Here is a 13,418-nt window from a genome sequence, read left to right as displayed (position 1 = left end):
TTTTTGTAACATTGATCTCCCTTTCTCTCACTCATTTTGGTCTTTTTGGGGTGGGTATACTTATATATTTATTATTTATTTTTTAAACTAATTTAGTATTTTATTGCATCCACAACCAATTCCATTGGATGGCAAAGAAAATATTGTGTCGAATCTCATAAATAACTAGCATCATGTTATAAGAGGGATGCACCCAAAAGAATATTTAGGTCCAAAACCAAAAATCGGAAATGTGTAAAACCCAAATACCCAAATAGTAAAACAAAAATGTTCTCCCAAAAGAAAAAAAAAGGGAAAAATGCAGATTTTTTCATTCATCTCAAATGAAAAAAAGGCCTTTAAGTGTTTTTAGAAAAATTCAGTTTAAAAACAGTTTCTAACAGATGAAGCAACTAGGCTGAGAGATTTAAAACGCATATAACAAAAGCAAGTTCACTCTACTTTATTATTTTGAGTAAATTGGCTTCTGATAAAGACATAGTTTGTAGCAGTAGTAATTCACCCTGGTCATCCTGAAAGGAGGATACCACTTGTGAGGTCCCTTCTCAAGGTTTCTCTTTTTCCTCACGCTGAGGTTTTTGAGTTGTTCCTTGTCCGCATGTTGGTTTAAGATCAGGTAATTGATTAAGGGCTATATAAATAAATTTGACTTGACTTGACTTGACGAGCTGCTGCACTCAACTGTCTATCTCTCCTTTTTGTAATTCTGGGTGAGTATTAGCTTAGCGACAAGAAAGAACTGGAGCCAGTTTCACATGGCTCGATTTTTTTTTTACATTATAAAATGAAAGAAAAGCATACAGTTAGCCTACGATGGGGTTAGGTTTAGGTAAGGTCTAACCCTAACCCTTAACTTTTGCCGGGCATTATATTGAAACCCACTGTCTGACTATATGTGTCCATCTTCCTATTTTTTTCAATATTTTCATGTGCGTTTTCTCAACAGGTGTCACTGTGCTCCAACACAGTCAAACATTACAGAGTGGCTCTGGTTGTAGATGTTGAGGGTGTTGGAAAAGAGATCATGGCCTTGCCCATTATTGCAAGGTAAAGAACAAATGTAGGGGATAAGCTGAAGCCAGCAGTCGATGTAAAAATGACCGAAAAATCACATTCAAATCGCTTAAATGTTTATTTTATGATTACCGTAATATTGCATTTTTGTTATTTATGTTATTATATATTTTTTCATCCAATATCATCCAAAAATAGCATTTTTCTCATTTTATTACACGTTTAACTTGTTTTATCCAATAGAATAAAAATAAAAAATCCTTTAAATTTACAAAATAATAATATAGAGCACGTGGCATATGTTCAACAATTTTGCACATATTAATAATATGTTTTTCTTTTAACAAATACATACTTGGGCAAATGGGCAATATAATTTACCATATTGGACGATTTTGCAATCAAATCATCATCTTCTGTGTCACTTTTACCGGTAAATTACTCCCGGTAGGTCGACAATGCACCGGTTTTCTCCCTCCGATTTTACGTCGCTGTCAAGGTTAAAATGATCAACACAGGCCTAGAGCACCGTCTTGCGTTTTAATGTGAAAGTATCATATGAAGATATATATAGTACCGGTAATAAGAATATAAAACTCAATGATGTAATAATGTGTTAATAATTTCAGAGATACTGTTAGTCTTACCGAAATATAAATGGTCCCTGGCCAAACTACTAAAAAAACAGCGACGTATAGTCCGGAAAATACGGTACAAAACTATTTTATGCACTGAATGCTACACCTATAGCACTTTGTTCCCCCTCTTTCTAAATAAATCGTTTCAAATCTCCTGCTTCGAGATTTCAATTACCGGTAACCACGGCTAAAGTAATTATGAAGTAAACATTCTTTAACAAGTTGAAATCAGCAAGTGAGGCAAAGAAACATTTTCTTAATTTTCCCTCTGCACTGTGGCCAGGTGTGTTATTCCAGAGATCATGGTGGAGACTCCAGTGTTGGATTTTCAGAAGTGCTTTCTCAACCACCCGTATGAGAAAAAAGTGCGTCTGACGAATATAAGCTCTCTGCCGGTCTGCTATGGCATGCTGGAGCAGGTAAAGAACTTTGTTGTACCTAAAAATAAATGAATTTACCAGATATTTGGCATGGGTGATACTTGTAATTTATATACGAATACAAATCTTATACAGTATATATATATATATATATATATATATATATATATATATATATATATATATATATATATATATATATATATATATATATATATATATATATATATATATATATATAATTAATTACAATGCAAACTTTAACTGTATCAACAGAATACATTATTTTATTTCAGCTTCTTCCAAAGCAAAGTCAAACCAAAAAAAGGAGCAATGTAACAGAAATACAAATCTAACAATGTCAATATGAGAATTATACCTTTCATTTTGCAATTTTTTGAAAACAAAGTCAGAAAGTTGAAATCGTGTGAACGATACAATTTTTTGTAGAGGAGTTGCGTAACCCAGGACAAAAGTATTGAGCTGATCCAAGTATAAATAATATTGATATTTAAATCAATCAGCCCACCCCTGCTAGGTAGTTTCAAAATGATCATTTTCATTGTTTCACCATTGATAATTTTGTTGTTGTTGTATAACACAACTATTTGTTATAGCGTGTTATTCTCATGCAGAAATATATAACTGTGACCCGTGTGTTAGTTTTTAAAGTTTTTTGAGAACCGGCTTCTTCGGCCCGGCTCACTAAAAGGAACCGGATCTTTCGGGTCCTAAACGGCTTTTCAGGTAGTTTTTGCTTCTTTCATCCCTATATTACCAAATATTGTGTAAAATTATGCACAAAATGACTTAAAGGAAGGGGGAATAGAACACAAAAGAAAAAAATACCAAAATGAAAAAGTTGTGTAAAGCTGAGAAGAAAAAAAACAAAAGGAAGAGAAAGAAGAAGGAAAAATCCAGAAAAAATCCAGAAAAAAAGAAAAGAAAGAAACAAAGGAAAAACGTAAATAGAGAACAAAAAGAAAAAAGTAACAGCTAGGAAAAAAATAAACACAATGACATTTTTTTAAAAGGCATTTAAAAAAAGAAAAAAAAAACAGGGAAAAAGAAGAAAAGGTTTGTGTTGCATTCAAATAATTTCCAATTATACTAAGTCAATCTTGTTGCCAGCATTGTACTTCCACTAAAAACATGTGATTAAATACAGTTGTGTATCGTGCAACCGACTAAATAAGCCCCCCAAAATGTTAGTAGTATGCGACAAAAGATACCAGGAAAAAAAAGAAATGAAAATCTTGTGAAAGAATTGTTGTAAAAACAAATGACGTTTGTAGGCCGTACAACCTTTGCAATAATACATTAGTCAATTCATTCAAAAGTGAATTTTTTTTTGCATTGCCGGAAACTCAGCAAAAGTTTTGGACATGTTTGATAATGACTCAGTTGCCACACTTGGGATTGCCGTTGCTCACTGTTGTTTCAAGCGTTGCTCACCGACTTTGTGTGAACGCTCAGACCTGTGGAAAATTACAGGGAACATTGACTGTGACTAACTGTCAATTGAATTTTCTGCATCTTCAGGAATATGAGGAGGAACCGTCACTGATATTTGGTAGTTCCTTATCCAGAGGAGTGATTTCCCCACACAGCTCAGCAGATCTTCCTGTTTTTCTTCTCGTGAAGAATGTGGGAAGGCAACATCACACTCTTTACATTGCTCTGTTTGGCAGCATTTACCCACCACTGGTACGTGAGTGAAAACATTGTTTCCCTGTATTTTCCACTCTGTCCTACATATAGTATTTGCTTATTGTTAATCTTTCCTATAGGAGGTTTCTTTGTCATGCATTGGGCGTGGTCCTATAGTTCACCTTCAGTGCCAGAGTCAACAGCTGGAATTTGGCAAAATACCAGTTCTGACAGACGTTACTAAAATCATTCCTCTGTTCAACCAAGCACCGATCCCTGCATACTTCGCAGCGTACATGGTACAATTTCATATTAGCTTTTTTTGTATATTTTTGTGTATTTTCAAGATAAATGCGTTTGAAATACATTTTTCCCAGGACCAAATGTTCATGAGATGAATATGTGATCCAATCTATATGTTCTGTTTGACTTTCTATTTTCCATCCAGGTTTTCCAAATTAGAGATCTACCGTAAATTCCGGTCTATAGAGCGCACCTGATTATAAGCCGCACTCACCATTTTTTCGGTGACCTACTACTTTTGCTCTTACACGAGCCGCACCCATGTGGTTCGGGTTCGCGCCCCGGCCGAGTCATTCCTAAGACTTAAAAAGTGGTCGGCGGCGCCCTCTGTTGGCTGCGGCTGCATCGGCTCGCTACAACGGGTCAGGTGCAATCGACATTTCGTTCTGTGTACATTGTTACACAGAATGACAATACAAGGAAATTATTATTATTATTATAAGCCGCGTGCGCCCGCATTAAAACTTGTGACACAATAACAAGTTTAACCCAGACCTGGCTGTAAGCTCCACGATTGTAACTGCATAGATACACAATTTTAGAATCACAGTTGGCATCATAATTGGAAAATGATACCCATAATTAACGTACGATGCAGACTTGTAAAGTCCAGGTCCTGTTGAAAGTAATCTAAGGAAACAAAATGTATATTTCCAAAGTTAAGGGTGGGAAAAATATATATCCACTATTGTCCGCTGCAACAACAGACAGATCTACCGGTAACTCAGCTTTACCCCAATTCCCATCAGCCCGCATGTGCTCCGCCCCTTCTTTTTCATTCGTCCGTAGAACCCATAACAGAATAAATCTCTAAAATGAATACATTACAAAAATATACAGTTGCAAATACATATTATACATGGTTACACATATTTACGAAGAAAGACGGTACACCGAGAGAGTTTTCAAAGCAATTGTGAAATACACGTAAGATCGTCCTCAACTTCCTCCTCATAACTTTCGCCATCAAGGGCGTTCTCATCATTATCGGAACGTACCTGACCTTTACAGACAATGTATGCTTAAACTTAGAGGTTGCAGTCTTTCTTGGCGCACATATTCTACTGGTCTTAATCTTACCTTTTATACTCCAGCGCCGCTGATGGCCGTTAGAAAAATTACATAAATTGGCCACTTCACTGAATAAGCCGCAGGGCTGAACATTTGGGAAAAAAGTAGCGGCTTATAGTCCGGAATTTACGGTAAATATATGTGAAAATGTGAGTTTAGATCAGGCGTGACGAACTAGTTTCAACTCTGGTACTCCATGGTAAAAATGAAATAAAATAAAAACATCACGCAAGGCATAATCATAAATGATTGGCATAAAAAGTGTGCCTTAGTTGTAGGGCTTGGACTTTTTCAAAAATTTGATTGCGATTATAATTCGGTGCTTAAGATTTAATTCTTGATGCCTTTTTTTCTTTTCTTTTTTTCTTTCACAAACATTTTGTAATGTTTAAAAAACTTTGCATTTACTGGGGTGGCAGTAGCTCAGGAGGTAGAGCGCCCGTCTGGGGATCAAAAGATCGCAGTTCGAATCCCGGCTCCTCCGTGTTACATGTCGAAGTGTCCTTGGGTTAGACACTGAACCCCTAATACCCCCAATAAGCAGGTTAGCGCCTTACATGGCTGCAAGTCCGCTATTGGGAAATGTGGTGCATATTGTAAAGCGCTTTGGGAAGTCTTGACTTGAAAAGCGCTATATAAATGCAGATAATTTCATTAGATTTCATAACAAAGCATAAGATGATTTTTTTTAAAATTTTCACTTTGTTTCTTCAACTCAGGAAACTCAAGCAAATTACTAGAGTCACAAAATATAACACAATCACGACTTAAAAATTCAGTACCTGGAGCCTAAGAAAGGTTCTTTTGCTTTTTATTCAATTTTAATTCAAAATATTGCCTGAATATGGGATATTTCACCTTAAGATTTAATGACTTTTATAGAATTGACCTTAGTGTGTGAAAACATCTGTAAAGACACCCAGCTTCCATTGCTCTGTTTTTTGAATCGAGGTGCTGGCCTTTAGTTTCGAATCGATGGTGATGAAAAGTGTAGTAAGAATCAAATGTTTGTATGAAAACAACATCTACACACAATTGTTTTAAACAGCACGTCTGTGACTTCTCCACGCTGTTTTAGGCAAGAGACTTTGTTTGAAATAATGGCTCATGTTTTCTGATGCTATAATCAATGTATCGCATCTCGGATTAAATCTGTTGGTGGGTCTGATTTTGTCTGCGGGCCGTGTGTTTGAACCCTCTGGCATAGTCACAAATAGGACTAACTAATGCATTATGCATTTCTCAGATTTGGATATAAGGTAGCTCATCTTGTACTATGGAAATGCACATAATTTAGATACATGGAAAGGACTATTTAATGTCTAGTCGTATCTCAGGCATAAATTAAAGTGCTGATTGTTTTTTCCCAGAACCAACAAAAGTCCCCTTGGCGTGTTGAGCCCAGTGAAGGAGAAGTGCCACCACAAGGCCGACTGGAGCTTAAGGTTGTGGCCAATTTGAAAGACACACTCATGTTTCAAGACGAACTTGACATTTACATCCAAGGTAGCCAAAGTCACACTGTTGCCTTGTCTGCGACGGGCACGGGTACGACAATTGTCACGGACAAACCTTTGCATCCAAACCTCGACCTTGGCACACATTTCAGGTGGTATAAATTAATTCAACAATTCATGTTTAACTTCAAAGCATTTCACATCAGAGATTGATTGTTTTTTGTGTGTGTATCCTAAGCCACGGATCGATTGAATTCACTTTCAAGGTGACCAATTATGGCCAAAGAGTACACCGACTTTATTGGAAGACGGATTGCTCGCCGGGTCGTACTTTCCTGCCTGCCATCTCAGCTGCAAAAAAGAGAGATTCTCTTACCAATGGGTTGTTCGCATCCCACACTGAAGACAAACCTGTTTTCAGCATTAGCCCAACACGAATGGAACTTTTCCCGGGAGGCTCTGTTGAGATGTTGCTGAAAGGAGCTTCTGATTCCCCCAAGGTGAAAACGGAGGAGTCCCAAAAGGCGCTTTCCCGTACAAATTTTACACAATGCTTTGATTATTGCGGCATTGAACAATACACAGTCTGCTTACATGCTCAAGCAATACATATACAGTCGTACCTCTACTTACGAATTAAATTTGTTGTGGGAGTAGCTTCGTAACCCGAATACATATTGAAGAAGGGTAAACATAACAAAAGCCCCCCCGCCCCAAAATATCAAAATCCCTGGAAATGCATTGAAATACATCAGGTTTATGATATATTCAAGATTAGGAATTATGACGGATGTCTATATGTCCACATGATATACATGGAATCTTATGTGTATAGTATGCAGTTGTCTACCAAATTCAATTACCGTAAATTCCGGACTATAGAGCGCACCTGATTATAAGCCGCACCCATCACATTTTAAGGGGAAAACCGATTTTGTCCATACAGAAGCTGCACCTGTATATAAGCCGCATGAACCCACACCAAACAAACACAAGATTAATCCAAGCCAAACTTCAAGTCCCGCAATTGAAACTAAATGTCCTTCTTTGGAGCACACAGTCTAAAAATTACAGCCGCCAAAATGAACACAAAATTATATAGGTATTTAAAATTTGTTGCAGACCTGCAGATTCTGGGTGCCTGTTCACAGTAATCCAAGGAAAAAAAGTGTATATTTCCAAAGGTAAGGGTGGGAAAAATATATATCCATTATTGTCCGCCGTGTCCACAAAAACTCACTTTTACCGGTCCCCACTTTCCCATCAGCGTTGGCGTTTGCTACATAACAAAAATATACAGTTGCAAATACATATTACACATATTTACAAAGAAAGACGGTACATCGAGAGAGTTTTCAAAGCTTTAATAATAATAATATAACTTTCATCCTAAACCGTGCCTTTGGGAGGTAGCCTCACGCTACTAAAAAGACGCTCGCATACCTGTTCTTTTGTCTGTTAAGGAAATAAAAGCCGTAATCGAAAGAAACACGGCAGATAATCCGCTTCTTCCTTATTAGTAAAGATATCTAAGTTGTCTTTCTAAATGTCGGAAACAAACATTGTCATGATGATTTCGTTCCAAGCTCCCTTACTCTAATACATTCCAGCAATACTCCCGACTGCCTATGACATAGTGGCTGCGTCATGAGCCCATTTTGTGCAATTTGCACGACAAGGGTATGTTTACGCTCATGAGTAGTGATCTTCCTCGGTACATATATTTCACCGGTCTAGATCTTACCTCTCATACTCGAGCGCCGCCGGCGGCCTGTTAGAAAAATTACATAAATTGGCCGCATCTCTGAATAAGCCGCGGGGTTGAAAATTTGGGAAAAAAGTAGCGGCTCATAGTCCGGAATTTACGGTACATAATAATCACAGTACAATGCCATTTTGAACATTCACATGTTTTCACAACCCGGGGGAAATTTGAGCTCTCAAGTGTTTACTATTCAATGCTCTCTCATTTTTTGCAAACACAAAAAAACATGAAAATGTACATAATAAGTACCTGCATGCAACAATGGTTAAGCACTGCAAAGAAGAGCAATCTGACCACACTCAACCCAGTGTGTGGAGGGAATTTTTCTGCTCCGTACCCCAAGAAAAAGCCGCTTTCGTGTTGCGAACGCTCTTTTAAGAATTAAGTCTCGTGATACTGGTCTATAAAAATCAACATTTAACATAATAAATTAAAAACATTTTAAAGTTTGCCGCACTTCAAAACCCCTACTCTGCTGTGATAAAGTGAATAGCTATCGGTAAATAGCTCTCCAATCCCTCGGATTGGCTAACTTCTTTCTATATTTGACAGGGAGTCCAACATACATCCACATTTGTGATTTTCATGGTGTCTGAAGCTTCTCTGTTGATTATCACTCTGAGGAAGAATTTCAAATGTGCCTTAAAGATTACGTTTTTTTTCTGAAAGTGAAGCTCCGATCTCTTGTGTACCGAACCAAAGACATTGATCGGAATGCATTACCAATCAGTCATGATCGATTGCACCTCTACTTGTGACAAGTAATATTTTCCTGCCTCCTCAGGTTGTGAGAGAGTATCTGGTCTGCTGCGGCATTGTGGGTCTTCAGGGGATTAAGGAGCATATATTTACTGTGGAGGTGACATGCCAGTTTGTGACACCAATGCTCAAAATGTCTGCGCAGAAGCTTGATTTCTATATTGAAAAGGTTGATCGAAAATTTGTGTTCATGCTGTTTACTTTCTCTTACTTGTCCCTAACCTTTTTTTTAATTGCATCAATATGGCTTATCAGCTCCCAGGAGAAGATCTTACCCAACTGTACGAGGAATTGGTTTTAAAGAATGTGTCATCTCTTTCCTTAACTATGGAACTCTACCTTGCTACTCCTTTCTCCCTGTGTGATGCCCGAGGAGACTATGGAGCTGCTAACTCTAAAGTATGTTGTTACCTGCGTTTCACTGAGAGAAAAAAAAATGATTTTTTTGGGGCACTTTTTAGGTATTTTATCAAAATACTGTTTATAGTAATATAAGAAAAACAGTACCGTAAATTCCGGACTATAGAGCGCACCTGATTATAAGCCGCACCCACCACATTTTAAGAGGAAAACCGATGTTGTACTTACACAAGCTGCACCTATATATAAGCCGCATGCGCTCACATTAAAACATGTAATACAATCACAAAATTAGCCCAAATCCGGCTTTGAGTTCCGCGACTGTAACTGAATGTAAAGTACACAGTCCAAAAACCACAGCCGGCAAAATGAACAGAAAATGATACTGGTACTTAACATTTAATGCAGACCTGCAGAGTCCGGGTACCCGTTGAAACTAATCCAAGGAAAAAAAGTCTATATTTCCAAAGGTAAGGATGGGAAAAAATATATATCCACTATTGTCTCACCTTTACCCCACTTACCGTCAGCCCGCATTTGCTCCGCCCCTTTTTTAATTCGCAAAACATATCAGAATAAGTGTCTCAAATAAATACATTACAAAAATATAGAGGTGCAAATACATATTATACATCGGTTACACATATTTACAAAGAAAGACGGTACACCGATAGAGTTTTCAAAGCTTTAATTATAATATTATAACTTTCATCCCAAACCGTGCCTGTGAAGGGTAGCAAAACGCTACTAGCAACATGCTCACAACACAGTAAAATGGTCTGTTAAAAACATAAAACACTTGTAGAAACCATGGTAAACCGTCCTCATCTTCCTCCTTATAACTGACGTCACCAAAGTCGTCCTCCCCAGTATGGGAAAGAGACTTTGTCATATTGACGTCGTTCCACGCTCCCTTATTCAAAAACACGCTCGCTAAGTAAAGTTTACATGCATTAGCTCTGTTTCCTTCTTTATCGGACTGCTCGTTTGCTTTTAGCTTGAAATCTACGTCATGTGCCTTTCTTATTGCAATTTGCATGATGAGGATATTTCTACGCTAGTTTAATTTGTGCACAAGCTAAGAAGTTGCAGTCTTCCTCGGCGCATATATTCCACCGGTCTAAATCTTACCTTTTGTACTCGAGCGCCGCTGGGTTGAAGGTTTGGGAAAAAAGTAGCGGCTTATAGTCCAGAATTTACGGTACATACTATTAGCAAAATTATCTACCAACGGAATGATGAACATTTGACTTGAAAATATTGAAAATATTATTATCATATTTTTCTCTTACTTGAGTTTTTGCTGCTGACAGTTGCATTTAAGACAAGACAAGATAAAGTTGATGAGCTGGGATCATACATTTAAAGCTATGTCCAACACATGTCCCAAAGGCTTTTTATGTACATGTACTGATTCACATATGTAAAATGGTTGTGGCACATTCATTCTAATGACGAAAAATATTGTCACAATAAAAGCATCCATAAACTTTATTTCTCCCTAAAGAAAAAACATCATTTCAGCTGTTTAAAGGATTTAACTAAAGGACATACTTTGTGAATTTTCTGGGGTGAACAAACAAATGCACATCATTTCTTTTAGATCTTTCCTATATAAGCTGTTGTATTTTTTAGAAGTGTTTCCCAAAATGGATCAATATGTAATAATATTTGGCCTCACCGAAAATGGTTCTATTGATAGCCTGCTGTGGTTATAGTAATAGAGCTCTCTAACTCAACTGTTTTATTGTAATTTCACAGAGTATGACATTAGTTCAAGGGGAAGAAACCCACTTGTGGGTATGTTTTGATCCAACTTTATTCCATGGTCAGCTGTCACAAGTCGTGGATCAGGTAAAATCTTTTTTTTTAAATGATTGTTTTTGGAAAGCTTTTTTTGCCACTGTAATACTGTATAGCTGAAATCAAAATTGTCGATATGGTACCAAAGATACATTATTATTTAATGGTAAAAGGGGTGAGGGCATGATTGCAGGGTTGTCGTTTGCCCGCGTCCCTGCGTCCTAGACGCATCATTTTTGCTGGGGACGCATAGTCTCAAATCAACGTGCGTCCCCGGGACGTAACTTTTTTGACACCAAATTGTCATTATTACCCGATTACCTTTTTTTTCAACCAAAGATTTACCGCACTCCAAACTTTTTGTCAGGCAGATCCGGCAGATGTTGTTTTGGTCTCGCAGTTCGAGTTTTCGTTTTCGAGTTGGGTGGTGAAAAGTCCGTCTCTTTTTAGAGAATGGGCTTTTTCGGCTCAACTCATTCAAGAGATCCGGCTTTCAAACGGCTCACTTGGTTTGTTGCATTATATTACGAATGATTATGTTGTATAAAGAAGTTAAGAAAGATAGGAAGTATAAAAAGAGAAAATGAAAAAAAGACAGGTTTGTGGTTATCCCTTTAATCGGTATATCACCAACAATAATTTGATGCAGAAAATGAATTAATAATTTGATGATTAAAACTGAATGAACATATAGATTTTTATTATATATTTGTCACCGATTTACAATTTCAACCTCGATAACACTAAATTTTGGGGACCCATATATCTCTGTTGGGACCCATAGATTTTTGAGCATGCGAGTCCCCAGGACTCATCACTTTTCAGAGGTAAAATGAACACTGTGATTGTGTATGGTAGCACATGATTGAAGTTTTCATTTTACATGACATGTGTCTGCATACCGTAAATTGATATAAACTTGAAGTCAAAACAAAATAAAATCAAACTATAAAGAATAATCAAAACTACTTGAATCTTACCGCAGTAATTAAACTTCATGTGCAATCAATTTATTGAATAAGGTTTAAAGAAATGTAAAAACAAAATGTTCAATAATAAGAAGAAAGTAGGGCAGCAGGGCGGCTGAATGGTTAGCGCATCCGCGACACAGTTCTGAGGTCATGAGATCGAACCTGACCGCGTGGAGTTTGCATGTTCTCCCTCTGCTTGTGTGGGTTTCCTCCGGGCACTCCGGTTTTCTCCCACATTCTAAAAACATGCACGTCAGGTTAATTGGCCGGTTCGAATTGTCCCTAGGTGTGAATGAGCGAGTACGTTGTCTGTCTCTGTGTGCCCTGCGACTGGCTGGCAACCGGTTCAGGGTGTCCCCTGCCCACTGCCCAAAGATGGCTGGGATTGGCTCCAGCACCCCCGCGACCCTAATTCCGATAAGCAGTGCAGATAATGGATATATGGGAAAAGAAAGTATATATGAATAGATTGCATATCATATTTTCCAGACTCTCCATGTGAGCTACATAGGACACCCTCAACAGGACAAAGTGGAAATGCATGCTGAAGTCCACTATCCAAACCTCCATTTTTCTTCCACTGTAGTGGATTTTGGGAGTGTGCTCAACTCCACAGAAAATCACCAGGAAGTCACAATGACAAACTGCTCACCACTGCCAGTATTTTACCGCTGGGCCTGTTTGGTGGACCATATAGACTGTGCCATCAGGTATCAGCAAAAAACACTCACAACATTAATTGTACTTATTCTAATGCAGTAAATTCTGGACTAAAATACACTACATCTTAAACACTGCGGCTTACAATAAGATGCGGCTTATTTTTTTTTTATTTCTTTGTGAGGTTGATGGTGTCGGCAGCAATTTTTGACTCGCGCCGGGCCCTCCTCGTGGATCTTTACCAGTGTTCTCGTTTGCCCGCGTCCCTGCGTTCTTGACGCATTATTTTTGCTGGGGACGCATCGTGTCAAATCAACGTGCATCCCCGGGACGCAACTTTTTTGACACGAAATTCTCATTATAATTTTTTAACAAAGATTTACCGCACTCCAAACTTTTCGTCAGGCGGATCCGCCATTGTTGTTTTGGTCTCGCGGTTCGGGTTTCCGTCTCTTTTTAGAGAACCGGCTCTTTCAGCTCAACTCATTAAAGAGCCGGCTCTCAGACGGCTCACTTGCTTTGATGCATTAGATTACGAATGATTATGATGTATAAAGAAGTCAAGAAAAAAAGGAAGAATAAAAGGA

General features: G+C 37.8%; 1 protein-coding gene across 1 annotated transcript in view; it reads left to right on the top strand.

Moving 5' to 3' along the window:
* Positions 1–13,418, top strand: part of hydin (HYDIN axonemal central pair apparatus protein) — a 125,134-nt gene that overhangs the window by 18,975 nt on the left and 92,741 nt on the right. The window contains exons 14-23 of the mRNA XM_088339667.1: positions 947–1,047; positions 1,936–2,071; positions 3,575–3,739; positions 3,823–3,981; positions 6,427–6,665; positions 6,752–7,013; positions 9,063–9,206; positions 9,293–9,436; positions 11,159–11,251; positions 12,661–12,881. Coding sequence (XP_088195793.1) covers positions 947–1,047; positions 1,936–2,071; positions 3,575–3,739; positions 3,823–3,981; positions 6,427–6,665; positions 6,752–7,013; positions 9,063–9,206; positions 9,293–9,436; positions 11,159–11,251; positions 12,661–12,881 — 1,664 coding nt within the window. The remainder of the gene's footprint in view (positions 1–946; positions 1,048–1,935; positions 2,072–3,574; positions 3,740–3,822; positions 3,982–6,426; positions 6,666–6,751; positions 7,014–9,062; positions 9,207–9,292; positions 9,437–11,158; positions 11,252–12,660; positions 12,882–13,418) is intronic.

Source organism: Urocampus carinirostris, chromosome 7, assembly GCF_059441175.1.
Source record: "Urocampus carinirostris isolate Australia breed hairy pipefish chromosome 7, RoL_Ucar_1.0, whole genome shotgun sequence".
NCBI lineage: Eukaryota > Metazoa > Chordata > Actinopteri > Syngnathiformes > Syngnathidae > Urocampus > Urocampus carinirostris.
Note: the sequence above shows the minus strand (reverse complement) of the source record. Positions and strands in the feature narration are given on the sequence as shown.